Genomic DNA, 17,244 nt, shown 5'->3' with positions numbered 1-17,244 from the left:
AACAAATTATCTTCCATTATGCCATCTCAGGAGGCTTCTGTGTTGAATAACTTTTAAAAGAACACTGCCAAAACTGGTAGACTTAAAATTAGACCCAACAGCAGTATGTTGGATTGTGACAACAGTCATACATATACACTTAGTGCTGCATGCCTGTAAGCATGGTTTCTTCACTCTGCCATTCTGTTTTGTTCTTGTGAGCAGCAGAGAGGAAAACATAACTTGTGTTATCTTAGAGAAATGCATCCATTTGGCTTGTTTCAGTGGAATTGCCAGGGACAGCAAATTACATTGTTGCAGTGCTACATGCAAAGGAAGAAACCAAGGCCAGGGATTAGTGCTGGGCAAGTGAATTTAATAGATCAGGATAATACAAGTAAAGGGGAGGTAAAAAGTTGGGCTGGCAGTGCAACTTTGACAGTGTCTCTTTCAGAAAGTCATTCTGCATCTTGGGGCTTGTCTACATCAGAAAGTTGCAGCGCTGGTGAGGGAGTTACAGCGCTGCAACTTAGGAGGTGTACACATCTGCAGGGCACCACCAGCGCTGCAACTCCCTGTTTGCAGCGCTGGCCGTACTCCCGTTTTGTCTCGGGTGTAGAGGATCCAGCGCTGGTGATCCAGCGCTGGTAATCAAATATAGACACTTACCAGCGCTTTTCTTGACCTCCGTGGAATAAGCAGGTATCCCAGCATACCTGAGGAAGCCTCTGGTAATCAAGCTGGTCTCCTTCCCCGGTTTGCTCTCGCGTTCCCCGAACCCCGAGCAAGCAGGTCTCCTTCCCTGCGGTTTGCTGGGTGGTTCCGGGAACGCGAGAGCAAACCGGGAAAGGAGACCAGCTTCGCCGCGGTTTGCTCTCGCGTTCCCCGAACCCCGAGCAAGCAGGTCTCCTTCCCTGCGGTTTGCTGGGTGGTTCCGGGAACGCGAGAGCAAACCGGGAAAGGAGACCAGCTTCGCCGCGGTTTGCTCTCGCGTTCCCCGAACCCCGAGCAAGCAGGTCTCCTTCCCTGAGTTTTGCTGGGTGGTTCCGGGAACGCGAGAGCAAACCGGGAAAGGAGACCAGCTTCGCCGCGGTTTGCTCTCGCGTTCCCCGAACCCCGAGCAAGCAGGTCTCCTTCCCTGCGGTTTGCTGGGTGGTTCCGGGAACGCGAGAGCAAACCGCGGCGAAGCTGGTCTCCTTTCCCGGTTTGCTCTCGCGTTCCCGGAACCACCCTGCAAACCGCAGGGAAGGAGACCTGCTTGCTCGGGGTTCGGGGAACGCGAGAGCAAACCGCGGCGAAGCTGGTCTCCTTTCCCGGGTTTGCTCTCGCGTTCCCCGAACCACCCAGCAAACCGCAGGGAAGGAGACCTGCTTGTTCGGGGGTTCGGGGAACGAGAGAGCAAACCGGGAAAGGAGACCAGCTTCGCCGCGGTTTGCTCTCGCGTTCCCCGAACCTCCCTTGAAGCCGCCCAACAGCGCTGCAGTGTGGCCACATCTAACACCACTTGCAGCGCTGGTTGCTGTAAGTGTGGCCACTCTGCAGCGCTGGCCCTATACAGCTGTACTAATACAGCTTTAACAACCAGCGCTGCAAAATTTTAGATGTAGACATGGCCTTGGTAATTCAAAGTGGCCTAACTGGTCAATCCAATCTGTTTGACACTAAATGAAAAGGTCTTCCCTATTTGCACAGCTAAATTACTCTGCATTAGTTCCATCTGTCTACCATAAACTCTAGTACTTTAATAACCATATTAGACCTGATACCTAGTCAGTGTTTTATCCGTCCTATCTTAGTCATCTCTAATGTGCCTGAAGTATCTAGATGCTAATCATGGGAATTTATTTTATTGTATCAGGAAAGCTATAAGAAGCATCACTATTTGGGAGGATGCAACCTTGCTTCTCCAGGACATTTACTTTTCTTTGCAAATCTCCTTGCAGAGATTTTACATTGCTTCTGAGAGATTCAAACCACCTCTGCTGAGATTTTTAGACTAAGACAATGTCTGATTTCATCTCTGCTGAGAAGTGTCTATTTATGGTGTGAAGTAGCATTGTCTAGTACAGGGGTAGGCAACCTATGGCACGTGTGCCGAAGGCGGCACACAAGCTGATTTTCAGTGGCACTCACACTGCCTGGGTCCTGGCCACCAGTCCAGGGGGCTCTGCATTTTAATTTTAAATGAAGCTTCTTAAACATTTTAAAAACCTGTGTTTACTTTGTATACAACAATAGTTTAGTTATATATTATAGACTTCTAGAAAGAGACCTTCTAAAAACGTTAAAATGTATTACTGGCATATGAAACCTTAAATTAGAGTGACTAAATGAAGACTCGGCACACCACTTCTGAAAGGTTGCCGAGCCCTGGTCTAGTAATTAAAACAGGTGACTGGACGTCTTATTTTAGATTCTGCATGGCTGTACTTGCTTACCTTGGGTAAATCACTTAATCTCACAACACCTCAGTTTATTAATATTAAATTGGTATATTACTACCTATCGTGGGGGATAACTGATACTTGGAAAGAACTTTAAGATGGCAGGATAAAAAGGAGCATTAGAAGTGCAAAATATTGTTTTCATTAAAACGCCAGCACATACAAATCAAAGAGGGAAAGAATTCAAAACACACCAATAGAAAGCCACATAGGGCCTGATCCTGCAAGCCCTTGACATGCAGCACTTCCTTTCAATGGGAGCCCCATGTTCTGAGAGTTTCCAGAACAGGGCCTCAGCCTGGATTTTAATAATTGAAACACATACTAATTTGCAAAAATACTTAGATTTGAATTGTTGCAATCACTGACTATAGTTTTGCTAATTTAAAACTTCTATTCTCTATAACCCCATCTTTTCCTTTACCTAACAGTGAGTATCATTATACTGTGCTGTGACAAAAGACTGATTCACCAGACACAATAAACAAAGGATTGTGGTTACAGGATAAAGCAACAGAATTATGGGAAATGTTAAGCAAGAAAATTCTCAGGCCAAGATTTTCAAAAAAATAGATGCCTAAAGTTAGGCTCCTAAGTATATATTTTTATAATATGGGGCACAGATGGCTGCTAGAAGCCTACATTCTATTGAAATTAGCACAGGTGCCTTGAAAAATCCCAGCTTTATTTATTCAGATGCCTAAATATGCAACTTAATTTTATATACCCATTTATTTATTCATTAAATCTTGACCTCAATTAGCACTTTTGTTCAAAAATAATAAGCCCTATAAATGATTCAAATAGTTTGGATGTTAAGGTTCAAAAATCTTTATGATGTTTCTTTTTAAAATCACCATTTGTTAGTTACACTGGTTTAAAACAGATGCATAATTTACTTGTTGCTGTTTTGTCAAATTCTTACATAATAGATAATGCTGCACCAGTGAACCCATGGTAATCCAAACATAACCTTTTTACATTTCTCTGGAGGCTTCATTAATCATGCCTCCACCTTTGCTGCTGAAAACATGGGGCCAAATCCAGTCTTCACATGAGTTTTTGAATTCAGCATGGCTACTTGGGTCAGTCTGTCTCCTAATTTGCAGTCAAACACTTTAAATGGAATACATTCAGGTGGGGGCTTTTTTGTATAATGCTTGGGGACAATGAAGATATAATTACATTACTCTTGGAGAGAAAGTGAGCTTTGCAAACCTTATTAATAAATAACTTATGCCTAATTCTCCACTGCCTGGCACCTTGTCGAAAAGGAATTGTTTCATGTCCATTTTGTTCTCCTTTTGCCTTTCTGAAAATGACTATACAAGGTACAGCCCAAAAGAGGATCAGGCCCACTTTGTTCAGGAGTCAATTACTATACAAGGTGCTAGACATTAAGCTCTTTGGGGGCAGAGACAGTCTTTTTGTTCTGTGTTTGTACAGCATCCAGCAAAATGAGGTCCTGGTCCATGACAGGTTCCTAGGTGTTACCACAACACAAATATTAAGACAGCAGAGAATCAGGCCTCTTGCATGCAAAAAGTTACTATATTGAAAATGTAATTAATTTTGTGAATTAAAAATTCATATGAATGAATTAATTTATGATTAAAAAAATCAGGACCATATGGCAATTATGCAAAAGTGAAATAATTTTCCAGAAACCTAGATTAAACAACAAATGATGAAGAAATCAAGCGAAAAATGTCCTGCAAAAGTTAGGTTTACTAGTTTTTACTCTTCCAGTATTTCCACCTATTGTAAAGGAAGGGTTAAGCTCCTTTGTTTCAGGCCATGAAAGAGTGGGGAGACTTATAAACCCTAGTCTGTGCTTTCTTTGGTTGCTTTCAGTTTTTGTTAAATTTTTAATCATGTGAGATGGTGTTGTCGGAGCAGAAAAATGAGTTTACTTAGTTGCTATATAAAGTTCTTCAAAATTAATATTTGTATTGAGCCTTGGAGATGTAAACACCATAACTATTAAGTAATATTAATAATAAATCTACTCTAGTTCAGTAAATTGTGGGGTGCCACCTGTATCAAAAGGAAGGAGGCTGTGATTCCTCCAAGCACTGATTTCCTTCCTCCTGCTGGTCAAGGACCAGACAATTTGGGGTGGTAGTAGAATGGGAGTCGCAGAGGCTCAGCAGATCCATCCTGGGGAGACTACTGTTTCTCCTTGCCATGGATCTAGGACTTTACTTCTCTCCTAATTACCACTCAACCCGTCCTCCTTTCTTTCCTCCCTATACTGCCACTTCCTTTTGTTTCTCTTTCTTCATCATGCCTTACACATACACTCCCCTTCCCACAAGTGCCCCTCTTCCCATCCCTTGGTGAAGTCCCCTCTCTTCCCCATCCATAAACCGCACCCTCTGACTTCTGTTTCCCGACCTTTCCCTCTTCCTCCCTAGACCCCCATAGAATCTCCCTGCCTTCCGCAATTTTCCCCTCCCCATTCTTTTTGCCTCAACTTTCAGGGCTCCTCCTTCTCTCCCTCTCACCAACAATGCAGGCCATATGCTAGCCTCTCCTCTGTTTGGAGCATTCCCCAGGTCCATGGTTTGCTTTTCCAATAGGGATGCAGCCAGGGCTGGCTTTAGGCCGATTCACCCGATTCCCCTGAATCGGGCCCCGCACCCAAGCCCTGGTACAGCATACCAGCAAGAGCCGGTGCGCTGCACCAGCATGGCCCGACTTCCCCAGGGGGCAATTTAAAGGGCCTTGGGCTCCCAGCAGGGGCTGGAGCCCCAGGCCCTTTAAATTGCCACCAGAGCCCCACTGCTGGAGCCATGGGGTAGGGCTGTGGGGTTCTGGGGGCTATTTAAAAAGTCCAGGCTCCCACTGCTTCTACCACTCCAGCCCTTTAAATAGCTGTGGGAGTCCCCTCGCTTCCCCAGGGCTCTGGGGGCTATTTAAAGGGCTGGGGCGGTAGAAGCAGGGGAGCCCCGGGCCCTTTAGCCCCCAGAGCCCTGGGGTAGTGGGGGGCTCTGGGAACTATTTAAAGGGCCAGGGCTCCAGCTGCCTCTGCTGCCCCGGTCCTTTAAATAGCCCCGGGAGCCCCCCAATACCCCAGGCTCCTGAGGCTATTTAAAGGGCTAGGGCGGTAGAAGCAGGGGAGCCCTGGGCCCTTTAAATAGCCCCCGAGCCCTGAGCTGCTGCTGCTACCCCAGTGGGAGAGGGAGGAGGAGGAGGGGGCACTTACTGTACAGGGTGGGCTGGACCCCCGGTACCCGCACCCCCTGCCCACACCAGCCCCGCACCACCTGCCCTGTCCACAGCCAGCCCCTATATCCAGCCAGCCCCACACCCCCCTTTTTTTAACATTTTTTTTTTAAGTCATCCCTGCCAGGGCCCCGCCAAAAATGTTCCAGTTGGGCCCTGAACTTCCTAAAGCCAGCCCAGGACGCAGCATTGGCTGCAGCTGGCCTAACATGGAGCTCATTGTGTGGTCTAGAGCAGAGGCAGGCAAATTACTGCCTGCAGGCCACTGGGGACCCTCCTGCCCAGCCCCCAACCTTCTGCCCTGGGATGCTAGCCCCCAGCCCCTCCCCAACTGTTCCCCCTCCCCCGCAGCCTTAGCTTGCTCTGCTGCTGGCACAATGCTCTGGGCAGCAGAGCTGTGAGTTCCTGGGGCAGTACAGCTGCAGAGCTGGGGCCTGACCTGGTGCTATGAGCTGCGCAGCGGTGCGGCTGCCTCCAGCCGAGCTGCACAGCTGCCTGTCCCGGCACCCTGGGTGGCGCAGCTGTAGCATTGCCATTCATCGGTGCTCCAGGCAGCGCAGTAAGGCAGCAGAAGTGGGGGGCGGGGTTGGATAGAAGGCAGGGGAGTTCAGGGTGGTGGTCAGGGGTGTGGACAGAGGTTGGGGTGGTCAGAGGGCAGGGAACAGGGGGGTTGAATGGGGCAGGCATCCCCGGGAGGCAATCAGGAAGGAGAGGAGGGTTTGGATAGGGCAGTGGGGAGCAGTCAGGGGCAGAGGTTCTGGAGGCAGTCAGAGGACAGGGAGAAAGGGTGGCTGGATGGGGCAGGGGTCCCTGGGGGACAGTCAGGAATGAGAGGAGGGGTTGGATGAGGTGGCGGGGGTTCCAGGGGCTGTCAGGGGACAGGGAACAGGGAGGTTTGGATGAGGCAGGAGTCCTTGGGGGCCATTAGGGGGCAAGAAGCAGGAGGGGTCAGATAGGAGGAGGGGCCAGGCCACACCATGCCTGGCTGTTTGGGGAGGTACAGCCTCCACTAACCGGCCCTCCATACTATTTTGGAGACCCAATATGGCCCTCAGGCCAAAAAGTTTGCCCACCCCTGGTGCAGAGCGTGCTATACAGAAGGGAAAGTATCTAGTCTAATACAAGGAAATTCTTCTCCAGCCCCCAGGGGTGGAAGTGGAGAGGGCAGTAAGAATCTGGATCTAGTGCTATGAATCCATTCAGCGACTATGTCCCTAAAACCCAGGATCATCCCTATTTTCAGCAACTCCCCTGGTGTCTCTCTCAGTTTTACAACAAACAATATTTTGTCCCAGTTTTATAAACCCTGAAGTTTCTCACCACCCTGGTCAGAGGAGCTAGGGAAACCAACAGCAGGCTGGCTAAGTGTACATGCACCTCAAGCACCATTGCCTGTAAGACATGTCACAGGCTGACACCTTATTTCCCCCCCACAGGTCCCTCTGCTGGGAAATCCTTGGAGCCTGCATCCAACCAGTGAGAGGGAGGGAGTAGTTTGACAGAGAAAAGAGGGCAGGGCACCCTTTTCTCATCCCAGGTGCCAACCCCTCCCAGACGGTCTATAAAACCCTCCCCTGCAGTCCTGCCCCCAGTGACAGCTGATCTAATTTCTCCACTTTGAGAATCTGCTCAGCCTACTCCTGGGTGGCTACTTCCCCGCCTCCACAGCAAAAAGATGATGTTCACCTAGGTCGCTGTAAACCACCTAACCCCCGCCGTGCCTCAATTTTCCCAACCTGTAAAATGGTGGCATGCCTCCCACCCATCTTTTTCCATGCGCACTGTGAGCTGCAGCTGAAAAGCGCTGCAGAAGCACAACGTGGTATAACACTAACTCCTGTTGTTACCATTTGTTATTCTTGCTCCGCGTCTCACCACCGCCCAAAACCACCGGCCGGGCTTGGAGGTTTCACACCCCTCCTCCCTTTGCTCGGGCCTGCTGAATCCCGTGTGGCCTTCACTCCGCTGTAAATGCAGGTGCGTCACGGGCACCGGCGCTGCACGGCCCGAGCAGGGCTAGCCCCAGAGCACGGCGGGATTAGTGACCCCCCAGCCCCGAACTGGCCTGTGAAACGCCGCGCGGCACCCGCAGCAGAGGCACCTCCCGCCAGCCTGAGAGCGGCTCGGGCTGGGGGGCTCCCCGGAGGGAAAGCTCAAGAGCAGCGATAAGGCAGAGGTGGGGGGCGGGTACCTGCGGGCTGTCTTGCAAAGCCTCTTCCAGGAGGAGTTTGTCCACGGCGGGCATGGTGGCTCTCCGCGGAGCGGGAGTAACTGAGCCGGATGAACTCCGCGGCTGCAGAGCCTCCCGGCCCCGACACGTATTGCTCGGCCGGCTGCAGCGGAGAGCGGGGTTTCCAGCCCGGGCTTCTGCCCCCTCCCCGCGGCTGCTTTCTGCGGGAGTCGGGTAAACACAGCCGGACGCCCCAGCCGAGCCTGCCACCCGGGCCCCGAGGCAGGACCGCTCCTCCTCCTCCCGAAAGGCAGCGAGTCACGAGGAAGAGGGACAGCTGGGGAGCTCCCCTGGCAGGAAGCGTGGCTGCCGAGCGCTTCCTGCCTGGGTTAACTCTTTGCAGCGCCACAGACGCGAAACTCCCTGTCACGCCCGGGTGGGTGGCTCAATGCGTGACCAAGACATAAAATGAGGGACCCGGGGAAATTATTCACGCACAGGACACCTAAAATAACCGGGGAGGGGGGCGGGGAAAGGTTTCCAATACTTTCACTTTCGTGTGTCCCTGTATCCGGTGGGAAGGCCAAGAAAAGTGAGGGGATGCTACAGTTGAGTGGAACTTGGGGACTAAACTGAGGGATGTGCCTGGAAATGAGGGATAGTTGCTAGATATGCACTGACACTTTGAGTTGCTGGCCTCACTTCCCAACTGAATTAAATGCGACAATAAAATTAAGTTTAACAGCAAATCCAGTGGTCAGCCACTATCTGCATTTTGTCATGATGGAGGGGTGGCCTGGAGTGGGGCACAATGCACAGCGCGCAAAGCCAGCCCCAAGCCTCCAGCACAGAAGCTGCCTCTGGGATGAGTGCAGGGGATTTGCTCTCCAACACTCCAATCCACCCTTGGACCTCCCGCTGCACCAGGCCAGTGACCTGTCTACAACTTCCCCATGGAACACAGCTTCAGATAGGGTGACCAGATAGCAAATGTAAAAAATCAGGATGGGGTGGGGGGTAATAGGAGCCTATATAAGAAGAAGTCCCTAAAATCAGGACTGTCCCTATAAAATCGGGACATCTGGTCACTCTATCTTCAGAGGATTTATTAGAACATAAATCTGACAGTCACTCTCCTGAGGTTTCAGTGATCTGTTCTCCCCACTCTCGCATCTGCAGGCCTGTCCACTGGCACAAGCAGTAAGGGGCATGAGGAGACGTTTCCCCTCCCCCTCCAACTTTTTAATTCTCCTTGGTGATGTTGTGAAACTCATACATCCTGTCTGTCCCCACACACTTTGTGTTTAGACATATTGTTGTCTGTCTTGTGTGGGCCAGATTCTGTGCTCTGCTTTTCAAGCAGTGCTGCACAGAAGTCACAGCCCAAGAGTGGAAGTGAAGGGGGCTCACAGATTCTATGGGTTACTCTGTAGGGCCAGTGCAGCCAGGGGCTGCTCTAAGCATTTTGCTGCCCCAAGCATGGCAGGCAGGCTGCCTTCAGGAGCTTACCTGCAGAGGGTCCACTGGTCCCGCAGCCGCAAAACCAGGGGACCCTCCGCAGGCACGCCTGTGGGAGGTCCACCGAAGCCGCGGGACCAGCGGACCCTCCGCAGGCAAGACGCCGAAAGCAGCCTGCCTGCCACCCTCGCGGCGACTGGCAGAGAGCCCCCAGTGGCTTGTCGCCCCAAGCACGCGCTTGGCGTGCTGGGGCCTAGAGCCGCCCCTGAGTGCAGCCCCTCGTGTAAGTTAGAGCAGCCTTTCTTGTCTGTCTACTTGGCAGCCCAAAATTACAGAAGCAGAGTGCTCATGGCTCGCTTCTACCCTGAAAGGGAATGTGCTGAGTGCTTCATCCCTTACTAACAAGGGCAAATTTTTAACCTGGAGTATCTTAATTGCATGGGGTGTCTAAATTCCACATTTGGACATGCCATGAAGCATTTTGTGACCAAGGCTAATGACTTTTCTGATTTTTCAAAGGTGCCCAAGAGCTGTATCTCTCATTGATCCAAGGTGTCTGAAGACCAGTAACTGAGGCAACCAAAATCAGCAGCCCCTTTAAAAAGAATGGCTTTAAGTGTCCAGAGGAACTACACATTGATCAAACAGGAAACATTAAAATTGTAGGTCTAAAATGATCTGACACTGGCCCCACAGAGAAGTTTCCACTCTGTTCATATGGTTATGATGTTGCTCTCGCCTTTTTCTTTTTCTTTTTTAAGTACATACAGGGTGGAAATTTCAAAACTGCTCAGTATTGGCCTAACTCTGCTCCCATTAATCTCAGTGCCCATCTGTTGCATCTAAATCTGTTAATTTTGCTGCTTTTGTGTTTCTTAAAACATTATAAACACCTTAAAATGCAAACAAGGTGACTGCTAAAGCAGTCTGTCCTCCTGATTGCAGAAAGTACATAAGCGGTGGGGCATAAGGAAAATTTTGCAAATCAACTGAAAGACGGTTAACGTTAATTAAGTTTGACAAACAGTCATCAGGCACTGTACTTCTGGCTAAGTTATATTGCTTCGGAATTTATGTTGGTCTGATGTTGAACGGTGTTGCTTCTGATATGACCCTTTAACCCAATGTGCCAAGTCTGCCTTGGCATGGCTTTGCTCTGCCAGCGCTGAAGTTGGACTCTCTGTTCCAGTCCCTTAATTAAAATCAGCAAACTGGATTGTCACGTTGACTTCACTTTGCCTCCCTCAGGAAAGAGACCGCATAGCTACAAAGATAATCAGCTAGTATTTCACATGTATCAAGTATAAGAGACAGAATCAATACATTCATGTCTGGAGAAAACAGAAATAACAAAGTTTTAAATATTAATTGTGTTACAGAGGTCTTTAAGATGGTGTGGTAACCTGTGAAGAAAACTTCTGTAAAGAAGACCCTTTTGAACCTGTCATGCTAGCATGTGATAGAGTTTGTCTCCATTTGTCTTGGAGTCCTGGCATTTTTTTGTTAAAATTTTTTTAAAACCCCATTTGAATCTCAGACTCCATGCTATGGCCAGAGGGTATTCATGCCTCTTAAATTAGCTTGAGGACATTTGTGGATGATTTCTTAACTGTGTCTAGCAGGCCACTTCCGTCCTCCGATAACTGTCCACTTCTTTTTCCTCATGGTTTTGCATATGGGGGGAGTAGTTCAACAACAAAGTACTCTGAAATACTTCCCAAACCAAGGTAACACCCGTGACTTTGCTTCATGTCTTCGACACTCTCGAGAACACAACCTTTGAGAGCTCACCTGTTTTTCTTGGTGGCTTTGTTTAGTTAATGATTCAAGTTCGGAAGCCTATAATTATCTTTCTAGTGCTGCACCATACTTACTTGGTATGACTGGTTCTGCTAGTTCTGTGCAAACAGGACTCAAAGGTATTTAGTGTGTGCATGATCACTGGAGAGAGAACTAATTTTTTCATAATTGTGTGTAACAGGGATTATTCAGCTTCATGAATGGAGTAACTTTGCCTTCAGTTCTAGTGAAGCGTAGTGCAACTATTTTAATGTAAAAAATAAAAACTGCAAAATCATAGACTCAAAGGTATTTAGTGTGTGCATGATCACTGGAGAGAGAACTAATTTTTTCATAATTGTGTGTAACAGGGATTATTCAGCTTCATGAATGGAGTAACTTTGCCTTCAGTTCTAGTGAAGCGTAGTGCAACTATTTTAATGTAAAAAATAAAAACTGCAAAATCATAGAGAAAGTAGATCTTTTTAAAGAAAGGTCTAAATTGTCATAAGTGACTATCAATTTTTGGTGTCTTAATTTTTGGGTGCCCAATTCGAGTCACTTTAAATACTCCTGTCTTTCTGAGGATGCTCAGCACTTCTGAAAATCAGGCCCCTCTATTTTATATAGATTTTAAAACTCAATATTTAAGTTCCAGAGCTCTGAGCATGCTTGACATAAACTTAAAAGCACAATAAAGAAAAGTTACACAATCAGTCAAAGCAGCAGTACCAGTGGACAGACTTGCTATAAATTACATTTAATGTATCAGGTTGAGCCCCCCACCCCCAATCAATGCATCCAAATTCAACAGTCTCTTTTGAAATTGGTAACCAAAACCCTTTTAAAAATAGAGGCATAGGAATTGTTACTTTGTATTCTCAAACCACATAGGAGCCCCAGTCATAGGCTAGGACCCCATTGTGCTAGTCATTATACAAATACAGAACAAAAAGGCAGACTCTGCCCCAAAGAGCATAAATTGTCCTAATGGATCATACCAGTGGTTCATCTGGTCCGATATCCTGTCTCTGACTGAGGCTATTACCATTTGGAGGAAGGTGTAAGAATCTAAATAATGGCTAGTTAGGGAGTAGTGTATCCATAGGGGAAGTTAGGCAGTTAGCAGTTGGCTTGGTCCCTAAAGCATGAGAGTTTGTACCTCTTAATATTATCTTTTATCAAACAGGTGGAGTTTATTTTATCCATATAAATGTCTAATCCTTTTTTGAATCGTGCTAAACTCTTGCAATCAATGGCATACTGTTTCAATGAGTTCCATAGCTTAACAATATGTTGTATAAAAACGGAATTTCTTGTATTATTTTTATTTTGCTGCCTTTCAACTTAATTGAAAGTTTCCTTGTGCCTACTTACCTTCTCATTGTTTTGTGTACAGGCGAGTCTCATCTTCTGCGGGGGTTCCGTTCCGCAGTTAGCACGTAAAGCGAAAACTGCGTGTAGTCAAAATTACATTGAGTTGAATGGCTAGCGGAATCGCCCGCACTACAGGTACAGTATTAAAATTGTTTTTCTTTTGGTTCTGGTTTTGCCGACCACATAAAGCTGAAATCGCACATGTTAAATGCGCGTAAGATGCAACAGACCTGTACTTCTTTCATGGCACTTCTTACTTGTCTCCTCTCTAAATTTAACAGCCCTTGGGTAAATTTTTCAAAAGCACATTAAGTGACATAGGAGCCTAAGTCCCTAAAGATAGACAACTACTGGGATTTTCAAAATCACTTCAGTAGGTTAGATGCCTAACATCCATTGAAATCAATGAGATTTTGAATATCTGGCCCTTAGAAATGCAAATCTCAGTGTATCATTAAGAGTTAGGCTCCCAATTGCCTAAATCACATTTGAAAATGGGAATTATCTTCGTAAGTGTCACAAGCCTTTTTCAAAAGTTTATCCTTAATTTTTCCATGCCTCTCTATACATTTCATTGGCCATCTCTAGACTCCTTCCATTTCTGCTGAGGCTTTTTTTTGAGATAGCTTGACCAGAACTGAATATTTCATTCAATAGGTGGGTGAACTATTGACTTGTATAAGGGCATTGTAACATTGTCTATCCCATTCTTTATATATATCTTAATATTTTTGATTGCCCTTCGCACATTCATCAGAGATTTTCATTGAACTGCAGACAGTGATGTCAGGGTCCTTTTCCTGAATGGTTATAGTTAATTTAGAAATTAGCAATGCATAATAATAACCTAAATTGCTTCTTCCACAAGGTTTGTTCCCTTGTATTTGTGAACACTGAAATTAATCTTCCACTTACCTAGTTTTCTTAGATCCCCTAGGAGTCCTCTCTAGTCCTGATTGTTCTAAATTGTTTTATTATAGCAAAGTCTAATCATTATAATTAGCTATAATGATACTGAACACTGCAATATTTATTTTTAAAGTACCATAGCTATTTATGTAAAGCTTGTATTAGCATTTTGTGAAATATTTATTCTGGATTTGTTGCTAAGTAGCATTATGGTTTTCATTAAATATATGCCATGCTCTTTGTATGAAACAGGGCTTTAAGTAATTTTGCAAATCTAATGATGATTTTTTCCAGCTACATTAGTTTTAGAGGAACTCATATCACTGTATTTTCTCCTTCACATATCCCATTATAACTTTAAAGAGCAGATGGCATCATACTTCCTTTTCAGCTGCATATCTCATACTTAGCACTACGAGAAATGGCTGAGTAGTAATATACAGATCACATGTGCTAAGTTAGCCGAGTCTATTTATGTATTTAAACACAGAGTGCTTCATATTCTTGAGCTATGTGCTTAATAACAAGGAGATTTGTAGATTCCAAGGCCAGAAGGAACCATTGTGATCATCTAGGCTGACCTCCTGTATACACAGGCCATATAACGTCCCCCAAAAACAATGGGACACTGTGAGATCTTTGGACTAGGGGTGGGTTTTTTGGGTAATAATCTCTCCTAAACACTGTAACTATCCTGGATAAATAAAAAGGTTAAACAACCTAATATTATAGCTTTGATGTTTTAGTCAACAGGTTTGCTGCAAAATGGTGGGTTTGAAAAAAATAACAAAGCATGCACTGTGCAGGGAAATTTACCTGTTGAGAGAAAGGAACACTATCTTGTGATTTTTTTTGTTATGAATCACAAAACAATACCAAGACAAAATAAAATACCATTGAGATTTATGATTTCCATGTAAACAAGGTCTTATTTTCATTTTAATGTAAAGCACATGGCTTTATTTATTTCCATTAAACCTGTTAGTAATCTCCTAAAATTGATGTTTACAGATGCACTTGATTTCAGTAAACATGTTTATCCTGTATATAATTTGCATTGATTATGTGCAAATAAGGTGCATTTTGCAAAGTATATGACTTCAAAAGCACTTGTCAGTATCTATCTGTTTTACCTCCCTCCCCGCCAGAATACCTTCTTCAAGGGACAGCTAACATATACAGACTGCTAAGAGGAAGCCTGTCTTTTCTGTGATTTATTTTAAGTTGAAAATAAAATAATCTTAGAATAATTTTAAAAAATGAATTGGCTTATCTGCTATCTTGAGTTAGGGAAGGGAATATGGCTCTTCTAGTGAAGCTAGATAGATAATGCCGCCAAAATATGTGTGTGTGAGCATGCACTGGCATGCTAATAGAGCCACATTGCTACCTGCCTGAATGTTTGAGCCTCACTGATGAAGAACATTGGGGTTAGTTACATGGTCCTTCTTGCATTTGACTATGAGCACCAGACACTGAGTTCCCCAGAACCTCTTCCCCTGCTGGAAGAACTGCTCAGTCTTGTTCTCCTGATTGGTGATGTAGGTGAATGTTTTCTTCCCTGCAGTATATTGGAATTATACTGGGGTAACACTTTAAATTAAATGTATGTTTAGAAATTTACCAGATTTTTAAAGGTATTTGGGCACGTAACTCATTTATTTCAATGGGAGTGAGGTGCCTAAATAGTAACTTTAAAAATCTGACCTGTAGCCCCTGATTCCACAGATACTTACACATGTGGTTAACTCTACTCCTGTGTGTAGACACATGGAGTTCATGGGGACTAGTCATGTGCATGAAGTTGTTCATGTGCATAAGTAGGGTGACCAGACAGCAAGTGTGAAAAATCGGGATGGGGATGAGGGGGTAATAGGAGCCTATATACGAAAAAGACCCAAAAATGGGGACTGTCCTTATAAAATCGGGACATCTGGTCACCCTATGCATAAGTGTCTGCAGGGCCAGTAAGGGTATATCTATGCTGTATTGTAAATCCGAGCCTGTGGGACCTGGGCTTGGGGACTTGGTGTTTCCAAGCCAGCATTTGAGTGCCCACAATTGCCGTTGCATTGTAAATCTGGGTTTACAGATGCCAGACCCAGGTCTACAGATGCTGGAGCTGGGTCATGCAGCCATGCTAACATGTCCACACTGCACTATGCAGACTTTCTGACTTGGGTCTATGGCTTGACCTGCATCCACACTGCAAAATGACAGGGCTTGAACCTGAGTCTGACCAACCCCACAAACAGGGTCCTACAAACTGGGTCTTGAGTGCTTACTGATCCAAATTGGTCTGATTTGTGTGTGGACAGAAAGGGGGGCTTGGGCACTGTAGATATATCCTATTCTAGTGTAACCCTTCTGCCCATCTGAGTTGGCAGCAACAAGGGCCAGGTTCAGTATCTAGGGGTTCCATTTCAATAACACAATGCAACGCCCCCTCCATCCCCCACCCAGTGATCTGGGACAATTACATATCATCCCCCAGGCGCCTCTAAGAGGTGATACTTCCCCTCTCGCAAGCACAGAGTCTGACTGTAGCAAAATTCTTTTAATAAAGGAGGGAAACAATGTGGCATTATGTTGGGGAAACACCACAAACAGAATTCATAACACAAACCATGAGCAAAAGACCCCCCACCCCAAGTAAGTTTGGCAGTATACTTATCCCCTCAGGGTCTTAAGTCCAGCAACCCAAAAATCACCCAAAAGTCTAACACAGAAGTCTCTGTCACTGTCAGTGCAGCCTCAGAGTTCAAAAGTTTATCTGCAGAGTTTTACCTCCCAGCCCGGGGGGGGGGGGGTGGTGCGGCGCAGCAGTGTTAAGGGGAACCTTACATGGTCCGAGGCCGACTGCTCCGCTTCTCCGTGAGGTTCTGCTGCAGCCTTCACCATGAACCACTCCATCAGTCGCTCCCCTCCACCAGCCTTCCTGTGAGCCACTCCAGCCATTCTACGAGCTGCTCCAGCTGTTCTACAAATGGCTCTGCTCTGTCAACTGTCCCATGAGCCACTCCAGTCATCCCGCAAACGGCTCTGCTCCACCAGCTGCTCAGCAACATATCTTCAGGCCCCCCTACAGCACTCAGTGATTTCAGATTGTAGTAGGGGTGCCCCAGGGCTGGTGCACCAATGGCCCAAAGTGAATTCAGCTCAGCAGCCTATCACTAGACTCCTAATAAAATTAAAATTAGCACTGATATTCCACAGTAAGGGGGGGGGGGTGTGGAAAGGAGATACAATTAGTATTTCAGGCCCTTAAAGAGGACCCATACCCTCAGGTACAAATACCTATCCCCAACCTCTCTCAATTCACTGAGTTTTGGAACCCATGTCCCTTGTCTAGCAAGTGCTTCTTAGTTGATGGTGAGTCTCTCTGTCATAAAACAGTTTCATTGTCCTTGATTCACATAATCAGGGTAACAACACTTTATTCTTCCTGCTCCAATGACAGAGAAAATGGGGATCCCACAGCAGCCAAAGTGACCACTTGGGCTGCTGTGGGCTCATGCTAGGTGAGGTGGCTGTGCCTATGCAAACAAGATCAGCCCCTGAAGTTCTTTTCCACAACTCACCACAATTCACCACTAGATGTCAGGACAGAGCTCATCATGACTCTGCTTACATCAGTTCAAACCCTAGTGAGTGTTATTTATGAAAAAATAGTGCTTGCCTTTGTTTTGCTTTCACTAAAAAGAAAAAAAGACAATTAAAAATTTAAAAATAACGTATTCAGTTACAAGGCTACATAAAATTATTATCCAGGCACCCTCCACAGATAGGAGTATAACCAAGACTCCAGTTCAGGAAAGCACCTTAATTTGGGAAAGACCTGAAGCACATACTTAACTTTAATTTCAGTTGAAGTCAGTTGGATTTAAGCAGATTCGTAGA

At 46.1% G+C, this 17,244-nt stretch overlaps 1 protein-coding gene and 1 long non-coding RNA gene across 3 annotated transcripts in view; one reads left to right on the top strand and one right to left on the bottom strand.

Moving 5' to 3' along the window:
- The window catches only part of APPL2 (adaptor protein, phosphotyrosine interacting with PH domain and leucine zipper 2), a 61,191-nt gene extending 53,008 nt beyond the window's left edge, over window positions 1-8,183 (bottom strand). The window contains exon 1 of one of the 2 annotated variants that reach the window (XM_050945639.1): window positions 7,843-8,183. In XM_050945639.1, coding sequence (XP_050801596.1) covers window positions 7,843-7,896 — 54 coding nt within the window. In that variant the 5' untranslated portion in view covers window positions 7,897-8,183. The remainder of the gene's footprint in view (window positions 1-7,842) is intronic. The other variant, XM_050945629.1, reaches the window with a different exon arrangement.
- Window positions 8,184-9,806: 1,623 nt separating this feature from the next.
- LOC127047756 (uncharacterized) lies at window positions 9,807-14,537 on the top strand. Its single transcript, XR_007773457.1, has 3 exons — window positions 9,807-9,941; window positions 12,458-12,570; window positions 14,493-14,537. It is a non-coding gene; the product is annotated as an uncharacterized LOC127047756 (long non-coding RNA).
- Window positions 14,538-17,244: the final 2,707 nt, after the last annotated feature.

Source organism: Gopherus flavomarginatus, chromosome 1 (genome assembly GCF_025201925.1).
Source record: "Gopherus flavomarginatus isolate rGopFla2 chromosome 1, rGopFla2.mat.asm, whole genome shotgun sequence".
Classification (NCBI taxonomy): Eukaryota; Metazoa; Chordata; order Testudines; family Testudinidae; genus Gopherus; species Gopherus flavomarginatus.
The sequence above is the reverse complement of the archived record's forward strand: the minus strand, read 5'-3'. Positions and strand labels throughout refer to the sequence as shown.